Below are 19,462 nucleotides of genomic sequence, written 5' to 3'. Positions count from 1 at the left end.
TGTTCTTTGTTGAACTATTGTATAAAATCAATATTGGTGGGAACGAATCAGCATGACTGAATTGGCTGAATAATTTTGTAAACAACAACAGAAGCTTACATCATCTTCAGTTGAAGCAACATTTTGCTAAGTGTGTTGTATTATAGCCTTATTTTTTTTATATGTTTTAATTTGTATTGTTGATTTTATTATTTTAAATATGGATGAAAAACTGTGCCTGTAACTATAAAGACAGGGTGCAGTTCAACACCAGTTAGTACGCCATCTGATGTAACAGATACTGAACAACTGGTCCCTAAGGCTTGACATTTGCCTACCTCACATGTACGGTACTTGATATTTGACCACCGTCAGCTAAGACACACTGCTAGTGAGAGCCAAACTGCATCTACACTGGAGAGCTAAACTGCCTCTAGAAAGAGACTATTATGAGAAGTCGCAGTAATTCTGGAGTGAAACTCGACAACTATGCCAGAACGTTGCAACAGACAATCCTCTGTCACCAGGTGAGCAAAAAATCTCTCACTTTCACTTTGCTGTGTTGACTTAAAAGGCAGCGTCACAGCCCTTTTGAAAAAGAAGTAGGCTACACTTTAGAATCCTTTGCGATACTTTGGTGAAACCTGAATGTTATGTTATAAATGTTGAGATTAACGTTAACTAAGATTACCGTAATAACTGCTGTAGAAGAATAGTTAATTGTTAGTTCTTGTTAACTAATATTAGCCAACTATGCCATCAAATGAAATTTTATTGTACAGTGTTACCACTAAAATATAATTTAATGTCATTTCTATTGAAACTTGAACTTCATGTATTGAAATACATTTGTAATGAAGTTACAATTTAGGTTACATCTTATTTTAAGGTGTTCGTGTTTCAATGAAATTATACATTTAAGTACTGAGTAATATTAATTGACTAAATGCACTTACTATAGGGTTAGGTTTGCTTGTTGCATGTGCATAATTTACCGTTATTACTGCAGTAACTACATGTAACGTGTAACAAGGACACTAAAATAAAGTGTTACCCAATATTGTATATTTAACTTTAATTGTAATAGGCCTATTCAATAACACACTACAATTAAATTATAATCAGGTACTTTACATGTTTTAGTATGTGAGTTAGCACATTAAAATAAATGTAGGCCTACTTCTTTAAAGCACAACACAATTATTTAAAATGTCCTTTAATGTGAAACTTGATTTTGTCATTATTACAAAGTGTGGTTACACTTTAGTTTCACTTAACTAACTATTAACTACTACTCTTGCCACAATAAACTCCTAATTACTGCTTATTAATAGTTAGTAAGGTAGCTGTTAAGTTTAGGTATCGGGTAGGATTAAGGGATGTATAAGGTCATGCAGAATAAGGCATTAATATGTGCTTTATAAGTACTAATAAACAGCCAATATCCTAGTAATATGCATGCTAATAAGCAACTATAATAGAGATAATTGGACCCTAAATTAAATTGTTACCCAAAGTGTGCTTTTTAAAGTGTACTTAAGTGTGTTAAGAAACATAGGCATGAAAGTGCACTCTTTAAGTACACTAAAGTGAACTTTTATTTCAGTAATATTATATTACATGCAAGTACAGTTTTTTTAAATATACTTTAAAGATGTAAAGTATGCACTAATAGTGAACATTCAATAATTCAATTAAGCACACTTTTTCACACGAGTTTAGAGTTTGAATTTGAGAATATTTTATGTAACGAATCATACGTGTTTAAGGCAACAGGATTGTGTTAAAGTAAAAATACTCATTATGAAAGAGAACACTGCAAAAAAGAGATGTAGAATTTAAAGTGTCACATGCTTTTAAATGATACAGGCCAGGCCAATGGTGACACTTTACACAACATAAATATAATTTATTCTAGTTTGATAGACCCTCAGGATGACATATATGTTTTTTTAATATAATATTTTGCAGGATCCGGTGACAGGGTTACTCCCAGGAGATGAGAAGTTGCCTCATGCCTGGGTTAGAGACAATGTGTACTGCATCCTGTCTGTGTGGGCTCTGAGTCTGGCCTACAGGAAGAATGCAGACAGGGATGAAGACAAAGCCAAAGCCTATGAACTGGAGCAGGTTGGTTCATGCATACATAGTGAGTTGAGATACAAGCAAAACTACCGGTATACAATTTTGTCAAAGGGCATCGAAGACCATGTCTGCACATGTCCCAGACATTTAATATTTTCTGCTCATTAGTGTTTGTGTCTGGGAGATCATGTAAAATGCCAGAGGGCAAATCATTTGGCTCATGTTTCTTTCATGGTCATAGCAGATGGAGAGGATAAGGTCACGGTCAAGGCTCACTGCTCTCTTTCTCTCTCTCTTGTTCTCTGTCTTTTCTCATTCTGTAGAGTGTGGTCAAACTCATGCGAGGACTACTGCAGTGTATGATAAGACAGGTATGGATAAACAACATTCTCATTCCATTATAGGCAAATAAATATTTCAAGATTCATTACAAATCCTTCTCATTTTAGGCAGTAAATCTGAAGGATACTGTGTAGATAATGTTTTGCAGTACATATTAAGTCATAATTGTGGTGACCATTTCAAATCATTTTCTCATTGCAAATGCAATTGCTTTGCAGGAGAACATACACTACTGTTCAAAAGTTTGGTATCAGTAAAAAGTCTCACCAAGGCTGCATTTATTAGATTACAAAACAAAAAAGAAAAAAGAAAAAAAAAAAATCCTGTGATGCAATGCCTGATTTTTTGCAGCAATTACTTTACTACCGTTTTTCAGGGTTCAGTGATAAAACAAAGTTAGGAAAAACAGCATTTATTTGAAATATTTTTTTTTTAACATTACACATTTTGGATCAATTTAATTGGTCTTTGTTGCATAAAAATATGAATTCCTTTCATTCAAAAAACAAACATTTAACTCTGAACAGTTTTGTCTAATAAATACCATTTCTTTCTGACCTGAATCACAGTCTCCACTCCTCACAACAATGACAACCCTATTGCCATTTTAAGACATTACTTAATTACTCTGAGGCAATCAATTTTCTCTGAGTGTATTGAACCCATTAAGGTTTAGAGTGCATTACAGTGCTTAGTGATTGTACACAAGACTGTCTTGAAATCTTGGCATAACTTGTTTATTATCTCCACAACTCTCATTTTTACTGGCTTATTGACAAAGAAGTGTATGTTTGTGTTTCTTTAAAGCAAAAAGAATATTACAAACATATTTAAGCTACATACACATAAAAAAAAAATCATACCAAACAGGTTAATATACACACTATTGATGAATTATATTAAGTATTGTGGGCTCCATGTTACTGAAATGTGACACTTTACTAGTGCAATGTGAAGCATGGTACAAACTAAAAGTGCCACTTGTGTCTGGTGTCACGTGTGGTTGCTATTAACATCGCAAAACGAAGCCAAAGGAGATAGCTCAAATAACAGTTTTTAATCACAAATATTTAGGAAACATACAGTCTAATGAAGGAGAAATAGCAAAACCACGTACCATAGACAACACTGAACCAAGGACTGAATGAACACTAAATACACAGAGGAACTAATGAGTAAAATAATTGGACAACAGGTAAACTGAATTATCAATCAAGGCAACACATTGACACACACTAGATCTGTGTCCCTATTCAGAGGCTGCATCCTTCGAAGCCCGCATTCGAATGCAGATTGCGACGAAGGCTGTCCCAATTCGATGGCTGCTTCAAATGTGTCCTCCAAATGCGTCCTTCGTGTACCGTGAAATGTTCAAATGTTGACATATCTTACTAAGATGCAATTATATATAGTTTATACTCTTTATAATAAACAGAAATGGACCATGGTGAACATACACTTACCTAAAGGATTATCAGGAACACCATACTAATACTGTGTTTGACCCCATTTCGCCTTCAGAACTACCTTAATTCTGCGTGGCATTGATTCAACAAGGTGCTGAAAGCATTCTTTAGAAATGTTGGCCCATATTGATAGGATAGCATCTTGCAGTTGATGGAGATTTGTGGGATGCACATCCAGGGCATGAAGCTCCCGTTCCACCACATCCCAAAGATGCTATTGGGTTGAGATATGGTGACTGTGGGGGCCATTTTAGTACAGTGAACTCATTGTCATGTTTAAGAAACCATTTTGAAATTATTTGAGCTTTGTGACATGGTGCATTATCCTGCTGGAAGTAGCCATCAGAGGATGGGTACATGGTGGCCATAAAGGGATGGACATGGTCAGAAACAATGGTCAGGTAGGCCGTGGCATTTAAACGATGCCCAATTGGCACTAAGGGGCCTAAAGTGTGCCAAGAAAACATCCCCCACACCATTACACCACCACCACCAGCCTGCACAGTGGTAACAAGGCAGTTACTAGGCGACAAGAACACTCCTCTGTAGGCTAGACCGTCCCATTTAACAATGCTCGCTCTGACCTTTGCCGTTTACAGAGAATGAAAAAGAGAAAATATCCAGTGAGCAGCAATTCTTAGGTGAAAATGCCTTGTTGATATCAGAGGAGAATGGCCAGAATCGTTTGATCTGATAGAAAGGCAACAGTAACTCAAATAATCACTCGCAGCTGAGGCTACAATTTGCACAGGCTCAATAAAATTAGACATTAAAAGATTGGAAAAACGTTGCCTGGTCTGATGAGTCTTGATTTCTGCTGCGACATTCAGCAGATGGTAGGGTCAGAATTTAGAGTGAAAAACATCAAAGCATGGATCCATCCTGCCTTGTATTAATGGTTCAGGCTGGTGGTGGTGTAATGGTGTGCGGGATGTTTTCTTTGCACACTTTGGGCCCTTTAGTACCAATTGAACATCGTTTAAACGCCACAGCCTACCTGAGAATTGTTGCTGACCATGTCCATCCCTTTAGGATCACAGTTCCTCTGATGGCTACTTCTAGCAGGATAATGCGCCATATCACAAAACTCAAATCATCTCAAACTGGTTTCTTGTACATGAGTTCACTTTACTCAAATGTCCTCTACAGTCACCAGATCTCAACCCAATAGAGCACCTTTGGGTTGTGGTGGAACAGGAGATTCACATCATGGACGTGCAGCTGAGAAATCTGCAGCAACTGTGTGATGCTATCATGTCAATATGGACCAAAATCTCTGAGGAACGTTTCTAGCACCTTGAAGAATTCTGAGCCTATCATGTGTCACCATTACAATGAACAAGAATCACACACTTGCATTCACGTGCATGTCACATGGTTTGCAGTTTTGTTCAAGGAGAATGCTGGATGTGAACCGGACTTTGCACAGTAACTTAGCCTGTATTCAACTTTCAGCTTGATAAGGTGGAGAAGTTCAAGTACAGCAAAAGCACCAAAGATTGCCTTCATGCCAAGTACCATACAGGAACGTGTGCCACTGTAGTTGGTGATCAGGAATGGGGTCATCTACAGGTGGATGCTACCTCCATCTTCCTGCTCTTCCTGGCCCAAATGACAGCATCAGGTTGAATTTAACTTATCACATTTAAAGTGTTTGCAGCATACATGTGTCTAAATCTGTTGCTTGAGTGAAACAGCAGATTAGATTTGCACCACTCTTTATTTGCAGGGCTAAATATTATTTATACACGTGATGAGGTCGACGTCGTCCAGAATCTGATCTTTTACATTGAATCTGCGTATAAATTAGCGGTAAGCACCTTAATGCTGCTCTGATATGAAAAGGTTTCACATTTTTCCCATGGTTATTAAGACTGGAAATTATCCTCAGGATTTTGGAATGTGGGAACGAGGAGACAAGACAAATAAAGGGATCCCTGAGATAAATGTCAGCTCTATCGGAATGGCAAAGGTGAAATATTTAGGTTTTTAGTGATAAATTGCATAGTCAGTTAAGAATTGGTTTCACATGTCAAACAAGTGTCAAATAATGATCTCCTCGTGATAAAATAACATGACCTCTTGCTTTATTCAGGCAGCTTTGGAGGCCTTGGATGAACTGAACCTTTTCGGTGCCAAGGGTGGCCCAGAGTCCGTCGTACATGCTTTAGCCGATGACATTCAGCACTGCCAAGTAATAAACTAATTTATGATGTCACACATGAGATGACAGCATCCATATTATTCAGAGCTTTCAAGCCTCGTGAAAGTAACAGAATGTTTTTCTCTTTTTGGGTCCTTTACTATAGTCTATTCTCAGCTCCATGCTGCCGAGGGCATCAACATCCAAAGAGGTGGACGCTGGGGTTCTGTCCATTATCTCTTATCCAGCATTTGCAGTTGAGGACATTGACATTGTTAATATCACCAAAGAAGAAATCATTTCAAAACTTCAGGTGAATATGGATATCAATAATTACTGCAATCATTTAGTTGACTTTACCCTTGACGTGTTTCAGGAACCAGGCATTTTTTGTGTGTTTTAGTGTTTTCTACATGATTTAAAGTAATAGTTTAAGACAACTAACACTTTGCTCTTCATGACATGAAATGCAGCACCTAATCCTGGACATTTAAATTTAAAACAGTGTAAATAAATTTTTAAAAAGCATATAACTGTTGATACAATTAAAGAAATTTAAGAAATCAAGAAATAGTGATATTTGAAGCTCAATCAAGATATTTACATAATAATAATTAAACAAATAAAAAAAATACATTAAATATATAAATTATATATCTATTTGTTATTATTTTTTAATTGATTAAATTAAATAATATATTTTTTTAAATTAATTCTATAAATTGAATAAAAACATGCAAATTGTTGCTTTTTTAAAGTTTCGTCAAACACCTCATTTTACAGTCTTTATTTACTCCTGTACTGTCTCATATAGGGCAGATATGGATGCTGTCGCTTTCTTAGAGATGGACACAAAACACCCCGAGAGGTAAAACCGTGCTTGAACAGTTTGTCAGACAAAATAGTCACATCTATGTGTGTGGCTGTCTTTTGTATGGGTATTTGGAGCTTATTCCAACACAATCATTCTTTTCTAAGGACCCGAATCGATTGTATTACGAGTCATCTGAGCTGAAGCTCTTTGAGAACATAGAGTGTGAATGGCCGCTGTTCTGGACATACCTCATCCTGGATGGCATTTTTATCAACAGTCCAGAACAGGTACCGACAATTTACTATAGTCAATAAATACCTGACTATTCTTCAGAAAACAATGCTCTCTTGCTTGTTCCTCTCTTATTTAGGTTCAGGAGTACAGAGAGGCTTTAGATGGCATCCTCATCAGAGGGAAGAATGGATTACGATTGGTTCCTGAGCTTTATAGTGTTCCTCCAGATAAGGTACAATCTGGACACATTTAGTTATTTTTCTCTTAACACTAAAGCACTGGATTTAGTACTGTTATGAAATACCTAAAGCCAGATTCCTGGTTCAGTGATTCTTTGTGGGTTATTCCAAAGGAAAATGGACTTTCCTTGTTTCTTTTGGTATGTGTCATTTCAACTAGGTTGATGAAGAGTATGCTAATCCTCACACAGTGGAGAGAGTGCCAGTAGGCAAATGTCCACTGAAATGGGGCCAGTCTCTGTACATATTGGGTAACCTGCTGGCAGAGGTACAGTAAATTCCATAAAAATCGCTCTATATGGTAATGCTGAACTGCAATGTTTCTCAATCGGTTCCTGGAGGCCCCCTGCACTTTGTCTCCCTTATGAATTCAATTCAATTATAAAAATAAGATTTAACAATAAATTAAGATACATAAAATGAAAAAATACATCATTTAATATGTAATATATTTCATATTTATGTGTATAAAAGAAAACCGTTAAAAAAGTAATGTAAAAAAGTAATTATATTACACTGTTTTTAGTATATTTTTGATGAAATAAAATAAAAGTGTCACGTTGGGCTAGGCAGACTAAGATTATGCGGAGAGTTCTCTGTTTGGAAGACCCACAACTGGCAGATCAACATGCTGCTACTTTTCTCTCCATTATGGTAGGAAATTAATTGTGGAGGATGTTAACTGTGACAAGGTGATTGACAGGCCAGTTTACGGTGACAGGATGCGTGTAACTATGCGACAGAGCGATAGCATAAACCAAAACTTCCCCACTCTTGTGCTACACACTCAGAAGTATGTGCTTTTTCTTTAAAAAAAAAAGAGAGTACATACTAGCGAATTGAGATGGAGCACATAGGACTGAAGGGCTAAGGCGTAGCCGCAGGCTCGCGGGGCTGAGGTGGAGACGATGTATTGTTAAATTATTTATTTTATATAAATTATTAATGTTAAATCATATATAAGGGTATCTAGATAAATCATAAAATTTACCATACTCAAAACCCATATATTATTGATACATGACTGTTCCAATGGTTTAGCTTCAGGAATGGAGGTATTGTGGCATTATTGTTAGTTACTGATTTTTTTTAGGTTGCTTTGCATAAAAGTGTTTGCTAAATAAAAAAAAATGTAATTGTTAATGAATTTTGAGTAATGCTACACTGACATATAAGTACAGTATGCATCATCCATTCTGCGGAGCTATTGAGAAACACATATTATGATCATGTATGTTCCTGTATATGTGAAATAATGTTGTTTTTGACTTTATAGGGTTTTTTAGCAGCTGGAGAAATTGATCCTCTCAATAGACGCCTCTCCACTGTTCCCAAGCCTGATGTTGTAGTTCAAGGTAAGACCTACAGTGTTTGACAGTAGCTAAATCTGGGTTAATCAATTTAGAAAACTGTTTGACTTTGAATCTATTACATAAGTATTCTGTCTCACCATATTTACACAAGCTGTTCTCCATTCTTGTGTTTTCAGTGTCTATCCTGGCAGAAAGCGACGAGATTAAACAGCTCCTGCAGAGCTATGGCATTGACTCAGAAACCCTGGAGGACGTTCATCCAATCCGAGTTCAGCCCTCCAGAGTCCTCAGTCACATCTATGCCAGACTAGGTGAACTCAGGGTGGAAGGAATCGTTAACACAAAAAAACAAATCTTTTACTCACTTTTATGTCTTTCCATACGTCTGTGAAAGAAAAAGGAGTTTTTTAAAGGGCACCTATTATGCCCCTTTTCACAAGATGTAAAATAATGTCCCCAGGGTGTCTATGTGAAGTTTTAGCTCAAAATACCCAACAGATAATTTTTCACAGCATGTTTAAATTGTCACTTTTTGGGGCTCAGAAAAAACCGTGCCGTTTTTGTGTGTATCCCTTTAAATGCAAATGAGCTGCTGCTGCCGGCACAGGGGGCGGAGCTTCACAAGCTTGTGCTCAGTGTCAGGACAATCTCATCTCACAGAATGATAATATCAAAACAGAAACTCAGTAGTGGTGTTCATTTCGACCCGGAGTCGGACAATGATGCCTACAGAGTCAGAGAATATATGCTGTATGGAGATGGAACAGGCATAGTTTAGATTAATTACGGTTAAAATGTATTTTATGGAAGTAAAATAATGCCAAATGTTTTTGAAACAAAAAAGCCTGTTAAAATTGCACTACTTGAAAAAGATTTGCATTGCATTAACCATGCTTGCATTTTAATGCATTGTATTTTTAGGGCTTGCATTTTTATGGGCTGAAATTCAGCATGGTTGAATATTTAGGCTGTGAATATTTCTAATGCTAAAACTGCAGTGTCCATCAACAGTCGTGGGAGGGGCTTGTGCAAAAGTACGTCACATTGCCCCGAATCTGAGAACGGCTTGTTCTGAGACAGTGCTTATGATTTATGGGGATTTAAAAAAAAGCACTGGGTGGATTTTTATCATTATTGGGTGGTTGTGTACACACACTACCAACCAACACACATTTATTTTACGTTCAAACGCTATGTAAAGTGAATTTAGCATAATAGGTGCCCTTTAACACCTCCACTGAAAGTGAATGGTGACCACAGAAAGATTTTCAGTTAACAATGAATTAATTTTCAGTCTGTTCCTCTGTTCTTCACACAAAGTTTTCGAATGGCTTCAGAAGACTTGAAATATAATGCACAAAAAGAATGGACTACTTTTCTGATGCTTATGGGACTTTTTTGTCCTTTTTTAAGCTTAATAAGCTGGTCCCTGACCGAATTCATTATATGAAAGTGACACAATGACATAATGAACAGAATTTTTGAACAAATTATTCTTTTAAGCGAGAGATACAAAATACAGGTTTTCACCAAAGTTTGATCTTTTTTTCAGGGCGTAACCAAAGGCTGGGACTAACTGGGCGGCCGTACAGGCGAATTGGTGTGCTTGGAACATCAAAATTCTACATTATTCGCAACACCATCTTTACCTTCACTCCTCAAGTACGTCAGCATGTGAATTCAAATTTGCTGTTGGTATCTATTTGAATATTCAGTATCCACTCAGGTAATTTGTTGGTTTTGGGCCTGATTGAATGTGTAGTTTGTAGACCATCATGAGTTCTATCTAGCCCTGGACAATCACATGATTGTGGAGATGCTCCGTATCGACCTTTCCTACCTCTGTTCTCGTTGGAGGATGACCGGCCGACCCACAGTAACGTTCCCAATTTCACACGGCATGCTCAGTGAGTGAAAAAATACTTAACGCCCTTAAAGTGTTAGTTCACCCAAAAATTCGATCATTAATTACTCACCCTCATATCGTTCCAAAACTGTAAGACTTCAGTTTACCTTCGGATCACAGATGAAGATCTTTGTTATGAAATCTGAGAGCTTTCTGTCCCTCCATTAACAGCTATGCAACTACCTCTTTGATGCTTCAAAAAGTTAATAAAGAGATTGTAAGACTAATCCATATGAATAAACTGCTTGATACGTATGGATTAGTTTTCCAATCTCTTTATGAACTTTTTGAAGCGCCAAAGTGGTAGTTGCATAGACTGTCAATGGAGGGACAGAAATCTCTAAGATTTCGTTAAAAATATCTTCATTTGTGTTCCGAAGACGAACGAAAGTCTTACGGGTTTGGGTGAGTAAATAATGAAATCATTTTCATTTTTGTGTGAACTAACCCTTTAATATGCAGACAGCAGCTTTCTCATTCTGAAAAAAACTCATTTTGTTTTTGTCCTTCGCAGCTGATGACCACAAACACATTGATCCTGTTGTATTGGCAACCTTGAAAAAACTACAGGATGGTTACTTTGGAGGAGCAAGGTAACGTATTTAAAGAGGTTCGCACATTTAATATTTGTAACATACCTGAAGAAGGCTGAAAGCAAATCAGTTTTACATTTCAAGGGTTAAGACTGGGGAACTTTCTGCTTTTCTTGACACCTCCTGTTGTGCCCATCTTACATTTATGGACTGTGGTGAGTGTGCCACCAGCTATCAGCACGCCATCTTTTCTCTTGAAAAGACTAAAACCAAAGAGATGATTCATCCAAAAATAAGAAAAAATACTTTCTTTCCTCTGTGTAACACAAAAGAACATATTTGAAAAGTGTCTCACTGTTTTTGTCCATACAATAAAAGTCAACTTGGTCCATTGTAGCCGCTGACTTTCAAAATATATATAAAACAAATTTGTTTTGTGTTCCATGGAAGAAAGAAAGTCATATAGATTTGGAATGACATGAGGGTGGATAATGATGACAGAATTTTCATTTTTGGGTGAACTATCCCTTGTAAAAAGAAGTGTGCTTAATTGTATTGCATTTGCATTTGTAGTATCCAGTACTTCAAATCTTGAAAGTATATTTAAAAAACATACTTGCCAATAATATTATATAGTGTTGTCTTACTAAAGCACATATAAATGACTTAATACTTGTAAAGTACTTGTACTGAAGTCTTACTTAAATGATTAAAAAAAAACATGCGAAAGTTCAGCTGATTGCATTTAATATCAATTTAAACCATAAAACATTGCAATTTAATTTAAATTAACATGCAATAATGTGTCTGAAAATATTACATTATGTTCACTCTTAAATATAATCTCTTAAAGTATATTATTTACATAATAAGTACTTAAAAGTATGCTTAATGTTATTCAGAAAGCAGTTTTTTGCCATGCTGTTGTCATGTTGTTTCTTTGCCACTCTACTTTGCATGTGCAATCCCTGTGCTAATGGATACCAATACATTTTGTTGAAGAGTCTCATTTATTAACGAATATCCAAAACAATGGTTCCACTACTCTGATAAAGACTAATTACTTTTTTCTTATTGTATTGGAATTTTTTATTATTAAGTGAAAGATTACTGACAAACATTCTTGTATGGAAGGTTTAAGTCAGCTACCAGGGGTTTGTTGGCTGTTGACTTGCAGTTCTTTCCTTTTCTGCATGACATTTTATGTTGAAATGTGTGGCCTGTGGTTGAAAGTCACTCTGTAAGTCAGTTTGCCTGCATGGGTGGATATTATTGACACATGTGGTGAAATACTCAGTTACATCTCAAAAGTGACAGAAGAAGTGCTCAACCCTCTGATGCTTTTATTTAATTGTGCGAGTGTGTGTGTGTGTGTGTGTGCAGAGGTGGATGACCTGGCTGTGTATCTGGACCAGTTACTGGCGGTTCCTCAGGAAAGTCCTATTAGTGCCACTAAAGGAGGCCTGAGACGCTTCAGGGCAGCAGCCAAAAAGACACGGGAAATGGTGTCTCTGGTGCACAAAGCCAGAGAGCTCAATATACACAGTGAGTTCAGAATTCGGCTTTTTAGACATTTATTTTGATGTTTAAAAGCTGCCTTTACAAATGCTCAGTAATAACTCATACATTTAATTTTCAACTTTCTGCAGATGTGCACATGTACCTTCCAACTAAACTTTTCCGTTCTCCAGCACCAAACCTTAATTTGCTGGATAACAAAGGAAAGGTAGATAAAACAAAATGACTGGCTTTCACTGTGAAGATTTAAGTAATAATTAGAATAATAATTTGGCTGTCTCTGCTCTCTATAAAAATATGTTTGATTTTTTTTTTCCAGTTAGGCTCCAGAAGTAAAAAAAAAAAATTTGATTTCTACATGAAGAAACTGTTTTAGTGATAATGTGAAACCTTGCAACAATGTATTTAGAGGTTGTTAAGTGATTGTATATTGTTTCTGTGATTGCAACTTTAAATTTAAAGGGATAGTTCACCCAAAAATGAAAATATTGTCATTACTTATTCATCCTCAAGTTGTTCCAAACCTGTATGAGTTTCTTTCTTCTCCTGAACACAAAAGAAGATAATTTGAAGAATATGGGTAACTAACCAGACAGTTGATGAACCCCACTGACTTTCATAGTATGGGGGAAAAAATTCAATGGCTTCTGTTAACTGATTGGTTACCCATATTCTTCAAAATATCTTCTTTTGTGTTCAACAGAAGAAAAAAGTTTGAAAAAATAGTAAGTAATGACAAAATTTTCATTTTGGGGTGAACTATCCTTTGAAGTACACAGCTAGGTACCTTTGCCTTTATTCAGATCAAATACTGTTTTACTTCAAAATGCAGTCTGTAATATTGTGATTCATTTCAGAGAGATTAATAGATCTGAAGAATTTATTTTCTGAATAATATCTATATAGAAAAAAAATAATAATGGAAAAATTGCTTTCTGGAACTGTTAAAAATGGGCTCTGTTCTCATCTCACAATGTCCTGTCATGACTTTTTTCCACGCAAAGATATCTGAGACACAGGCCCCTCATTCGTTGAACCTGCCCAGAGATGTCAATGGCGGGATTGACTACCCAGCCCTAGTGCAGATGCTGAAACAAAGTCAGAACTTACAGGATCAGGCTGACATTCTCTACATACTCTTCACAGACAAGTCAGTATCGCCAAAACTATGTGACTAGTTTTGTTAGATCTGTGTCCTAGGAAAGAGCTGTACTGTTGCTGTGAAGGTTATGTTTGGGATTTCTGTTATAAGGGGAATGGATTGGGACACCCAGCTACATGGGAAAGGTTGGACGGTAAGACGACTACTGAGTGATTTGTATGAAAAGGCAGGAAACCTGAAACACTGGGGCCTCATCCGGATGATCTGCGGGATGCTACGCAAGAAAGTAGAAGAGCTCGATGCTGTGAGTATCAGAGCTGCCACTATTATAATGGTTCCTTGTGACTGTATGTAAATTCAACAACATTGTCCCAGAATGTAGTTAATGAATATGTTTTCCATTAACAGGCATGCTCAGATTTGCTAATTCATCAGAAACATTTAACAGTTGGCCTTCCTCCTGAACCAAGAGAGAAAACTATTTCAGCGTGAGTACACACAAATAATGTTCACATTCTCGTTTACCTGTTCACACTACGATCTTTGTCTCCGTATAGTCCCATGCCTCCAGACAAGCTGGCGAGGCTGATCGATGAGGCGAGCGAGAACAACCTCACCATCGCCATTCTCACTCAGGTTAGACCTGAAGGTCAGATCCACTTCTCAACCTTGTATGTTTTAATTCCACTAACACTCGTTTACGCTCCTGGCAGGAGATAATGGTGTTTCTGGGTATGATCATTCGAACCCAGCCGAAAATCTTCAGTGAAATGTTCCGCCTCCGCATTGGCCTCATTCTTCAGGTCATGGTCACTGAGCTCGCCCAATCCCTCAGCTGTTCAGGTATCTCAGATCCTGTTCCATTAAACCTTTTAGTTTTTTATGTATTATTTATAACAATAAACTATAAAAAATAATGTGATTTAAAAGAAGCCAGTTTTAGGCTTAATATACAGTGATATGGAAATAAAACAATATTGATTTCTAAAGGCTCTTTTTATAATTTCCATTATGGAAATAAAATAATGAAAAATGTATTTGAAACAATAAAGCTTGTTGAATTGCATTAACTGAAAAATAATTGCTTTAACATTTATTTTTTGATTAGTGCAATTCAACAAGCTTTTTTGTTTCCAATACATTTCATTATTTTCATTATTATTACGAGTCATTATTTTACTTCCATAGTCCGTTCGCTTACAATGTCTTTGAATTGTCTTAATTTGGAGAATTTCTCAACAAATATGGATATAAGCTGCACAATGAAATATTATTGCAATATAAAATAATGTTTTCTATTTAGCCCCTCATATATATATATATTTTACAAAACAATTTGGACTCTAAAATTGCCAGAAAATCAAAGTAATTAAAAATACATTTTCAGTTACACTTTATATTGATTGTCCCTTTAACACCTTCTGTTGACTATAAGTAAGGAATAATTGACGACAGGCCGTTGAATTATTAGAAAAATAATGCACACCCGAGGTGGTAATGCGGTCACGACGCGAAGCGGAGTCAATTATTCCGCTTATACTACAGTTACCACACCTCGAAACATTGTTCAAATGATGTATTTCAAGACGTTTGTAAAGTTTTTGTCATTAAAACGCTCTTGTATGTAGGACTAATTTCTTGCGCATCTAATCCCATGCCTCCGTTGCTAATTCCAAAACGTCATTTTAGAGTTAGTAACGGAGGATTGAGCCACTGATAGCAGACTAAATGCTGGACACACTTAACGACTGGCTGAAACACTCTCTGACTGTTTCCATCGGCTGCAGCAGATTTTACACACCGACTGTGAACACAGACTGAACGTGCTGAACACGCGTTTGGGCATGATCAATCATAACAAAGTATCAAATTACATTCATAACCGCCCTTAAGTGTGACCTCGGCTTTATGCAGTTATTAATGCAGTTATTAGAGAGATAGAGAGAGAGAGAGAGAGAGAGAGAGAGGCATGTGCGTCAATATTATTATTTATTAATTAACTCAATTCGTTTTAATTAGTTCGTTCATGTTTTTTTTTTTCTAATATTGACAGTAGACTAGCCTAATAAATGAAACACAAAGTCCTATTAACAAGTATAGGCCTATCAATAATTATTTATTTGTTATAGCCTATTATCTGCATTAATTACGAAAACCCGTGCAGCAGGACTATCAATGTATTTGGCCTATATTCAGTTTAATTTGATTGATTATAGATAGGACTATATACTTTATTTATTAAAATTAAACTGCATGTTTCCATTGATTGTGAAGTTAGACATCGAAAATGGCAGATCAAGCGCATGGGCTGCATGTTTTTTCTTGTTATGAATTGTATTATATTTTCCGTTATGACAGTTGACTACGCGAAGTGATATGGAACGGTAATGTGGTCAAGACCTGCCTGGAACTACTTTAGCCGTGCGTTTCCCTGAAAATAATTGCACACCTTAGAACGTTCCTCAACCAATCAGATTCAAGCATTCAACGGCCCTGTAGTATAAGCAATGTCGCACCTACGTCTACGAACTCTAATTACTGTGTTAGTAGAGTAGTATAGGGTTAGAGTTAAAATAAGTTGACATACTTCAAAGTTACTTATAGTCAGTAGAATGTCTGTTGGGGGATCATCAAAATAATACTAATGCTCTCATGAGAGTTAGTTTACACATAGGTGCAATGTTACTAATTGTCAACAGAATGTTCAAAGGGGACCATCAAAATAAAGTTACCCAATTTTTTAATCATATCAGTCATTTTTTTTTAGGTGAGGAGGCTACAGAGAGTTTGATGAATATGAGCCCATTTGAGATGAAGAACCTGCTGCTTCACATTCTCAGTGGCAAAGAGTTTGGAGTTCAAAAAAGTGGTAAATATATTCATCCATTGTCAGCATCATACTTCACTCATTTGGTCTGTGAATTTGTATTTATCAGTTGTATTTTTGTGCCAGTGCGCTCAACAGGAAATGTGGTCAGCTCTGCAGTCAGCATCCACGACGAGAGCAAATCCAGCTCCACCAAAACTGAAGTGAAAGTTGCAAGTAAACAGGGTTGTTATATTAAACTGGTGAGAAAATGCTTGGATTTTAAAAAATGGTTTTGCTTCTCAGTCTAATTGGAGTAGATTAACACCAGCCACTTTTTCTGAGTCATTTAGGCTGTGTCAGTCCATTCGCTGGATATTGCAAACATTGAATCAGGTGTAAGTGGATCAGAGTCAAACATGCCTTAACTTCTTTTCAAAGTTTGAGCTATGTCTTTGTAGGTATAATTAATCTGATTGTTTTCCAGAGATACAGACTTCCATCCATCGAGTCATTTCAGGGATCATTAGGAGCCACATTGGTGCGTGACAGTAGACATGGCCAGTGGCTTCGGCGCAGACGTCTAGATGGAGCTCTTAATAGAGTCCCTGTTGGATTCTATCAGAACGTCTGGAAGATTCTGCAGAAGGTGAGTTGGACACATCAGGTTTGTCAAACTTAAGCTTCACATTTGCTTTCCTTTGTAACTTGTAACTTGTATTTAACAGTGTCATGGGCTGTCCATTGAGGGCTATGTGCTTCCATCTTCAACCACAAAAGAGGTAAACAACTTAAAGAGATACAATTAAGTAATATTTTAGGCTTAAATTCACAGAATGATAATAAAACAGTGTCATTTCTAGATGACGCCCGGTGAAATAAAGTTTGCCGTGCATGTGGAGACAGTGTTGAACCGCGTACCTCAGCCTGAATACCGGCAGTTGTTGGTGGAGGCCATCCTGGTGCTGACCATGATAGCCGAGGTGAACATCCAAAGTCTGGGTGGTGTCATTCAGGTGGAGAGTATTGTACAAATGGCCAGTGACATGTTCTACAATGATCAGGTTAGCTCCTTGAGGAAGGTCCTTTATATACCTTATTTTGCAGTGCAAAATTATCACATGCAACTGACTAGCAATAGCAAAGGAAACTGCATTCGCCCTGGGATTTCATAGAGAATAAGATTGAATAACATGACTGAATTCTGTTTCTGCAGAAAGAACTGGGAGCTAATGAAAGCCTCCTTGAGAAAGATCACATGACTGGCATCTGCAGGCTACTCTATGACAGCGCCCCCAGTGGCCGCTTTGGAAGCATGACCTACCTTTCTAAAGCAGTGGCTAGCTATGTTGAAGACTTTCTTCCCAGTGGAGCTTGTGCCCTTCAATGAAGCTCCAGACTGAAGTATCACATTCTAAATGTAGATAATGAGGTATTATTGATCTTTGTAGACATTTGTGTGAGTAAATATGAGTGAAAAAGCCATTTTGTCTTTTGCGAACAAGGCAAGTTAAATGCGAAGTGTGCTACTTTTGCAGTGGTGTAAAGTATTTGAGTAGTTTTACTGAGTACCAAAGATATTACCAACTTTTACTCTCTACTTGACTGCATTTTTTAATAAGTCTATGTACTCTTTACTCCAATACATTTGTGATGAGTAATGCAATTACTCGTTACATTTTGCATGGCACCTAACTTTTTCAGCAGTAGTTTATTTTTTGCTACAATAGATGTGATATCACCATCTACAGGACAATGAAGGTACTATATATTGTGCGTTTTGCCCTTATGCTCTGTACAGATTGTACGATTTTGGGCTGTCTAGACGAAAGATGACCAATCGTGGCAATTTCTGTGGTCGTGGCTCCTTAACGATGGTCCTACGGCGTACAGTGAGAGAGGTTCAAAGACGGCCGTTGTCATGGTCTTGCGACCAAAGATAGCCTGCGATAATTTAATGACAGTGTCAGGAATTTAACTTGATCATCTCACAGTGTGTTTGCTGCTACGATCTACGTCTACTGCCTAGCCAATAAAAATGCAACACGAAATGGTGTATTGATCAACGTGACATGGTGCTAAAACTTAAAACTACTTTCCTCAAGCTCCACTTACAAAATTGGTATGGCAAGTTGGCCTCTTTTCCCAAGCCATGACTGCATCCATATTCTTCTCTATCGCTTCCTCTTTTTTTTCAGCGCACATAAAACCACAATTTCCAAAGTGTTTGTAAATTTCCAAAGTGTCAGTCTATTTGTTCACCACTAGCACATTTTATTTGTCTACACTTATTTACGTCATAGCCTACAATTTAATAGGTGTCATCATCGTCCAGTCTACATACATAAGGTACCCAAGTTTATTAAATCCATGATTAGTAATGATGACCTTGTAGGATTGCTGAAATCTCAGTCTGTAGCAGGCATAACTCATCCAAACTTGTCAACAAGGCTACTTTACGCGAATGCAAGTGCATTAGCAGGTAGTTGCTGAATCGCAGGTGTTTCATATATGAGAGGCCAAAACCAGCACATCCAGTGCGAGTAGGCTTTGACTATTTCATTTTACTTAAAGCTGCAGTCTGCAGTTTTTCCTCTTTGTCGCCATCTCTGTTTGAAATCTGCAATTGCAGTCATTCGCGGAATTATCAATTTTACGTGAGTTGCACATCAACACCCTCGACACGGCACAGCGCGGATGAACACAATGTTTGAGGAGATGTGGACCGCGCCGATGTGGATACTGGCATTCAGAATCACAGATTATTCTTTTTGGAAGTATGACCAACATAAGAATTTTCACCGGTAAATGTCATTGAACTAGTAAGAAATATCTACTTTTGTTCTGGTTCTGACATTGCAGTAAATCGCGCTGATTAAATCTAACAATCGCTTATAAGTTATCATATCACGCACAACCGTGCAAATTATACTTTGTTCTCAAATTGTTAATGTTGACAACGTCAGCATTGCATGACTATAT

At 37.0% G+C, this 19,462-nt stretch overlaps 1 protein-coding gene across 2 annotated transcripts; it reads left to right on the top strand.

Moving 5' to 3' along the window:
- Positions 1 to 308: 308 nt before the first annotated feature.
- Positions 309 to 18,290, top strand: phka1b (phosphorylase kinase, alpha 1b (muscle)). 2 transcript variants are annotated; one of them, XM_056262055.1, is made up of 32 exons: positions 309 to 506; positions 1,951 to 2,109; positions 2,388 to 2,435; positions 5,328 to 5,496; positions 5,602 to 5,684; positions 5,764 to 5,844; positions 5,968 to 6,066; positions 6,182 to 6,328; positions 6,830 to 6,883; positions 6,994 to 7,116; positions 7,200 to 7,295; positions 7,463 to 7,570; positions 8,579 to 8,657; positions 8,792 to 8,926; positions 10,168 to 10,277; positions 10,378 to 10,522; positions 11,036 to 11,114; positions 11,199 to 11,269; positions 12,438 to 12,599; positions 12,704 to 12,780; positions 13,577 to 13,722; positions 13,825 to 13,978; positions 14,083 to 14,162; positions 14,232 to 14,310; positions 14,388 to 14,517; positions 16,442 to 16,540; positions 16,628 to 16,743; positions 16,834 to 16,878; positions 16,968 to 17,129; positions 17,209 to 17,262; positions 17,344 to 17,544; positions 17,697 to 18,290. In XM_056262055.1, exons 1-32 carry the CDS (start codon positions 429 to 431, stop codon positions 17,868 to 17,870), a joined length of 3,543 nt encoding a protein of 1,180 aa, XP_056118030.1. In that variant the 5' UTR covers positions 309 to 428; the 3' UTR covers positions 17,871 to 18,290. The 2 variants fall into 2 exon arrangements, with proteins under 2 accessions (XP_056118030.1, XP_056118029.1); XM_056262054.1 differs by having other exon boundaries at positions 310 to 506; positions 16,442 to 16,543.
- The last annotated feature ends 1,172 nt before the right edge of the window (positions 18,291 to 19,462 follow it).

This window comes from Rhinichthys klamathensis, unplaced genomic scaffold, assembly GCF_029890125.1.
Source record: "Rhinichthys klamathensis goyatoka isolate OS25496 unplaced genomic scaffold, OSU_Roscu_1.1 h1tg000191l_1, whole genome shotgun sequence".
Lineage (NCBI taxonomy): Eukaryota > Metazoa > Chordata > Actinopteri > Cypriniformes > Leuciscidae > Rhinichthys > Rhinichthys klamathensis.
The sequence above is the reverse complement of the archived record's forward strand: the minus strand, read 5'-3'. Positions and strand labels throughout refer to the sequence as shown.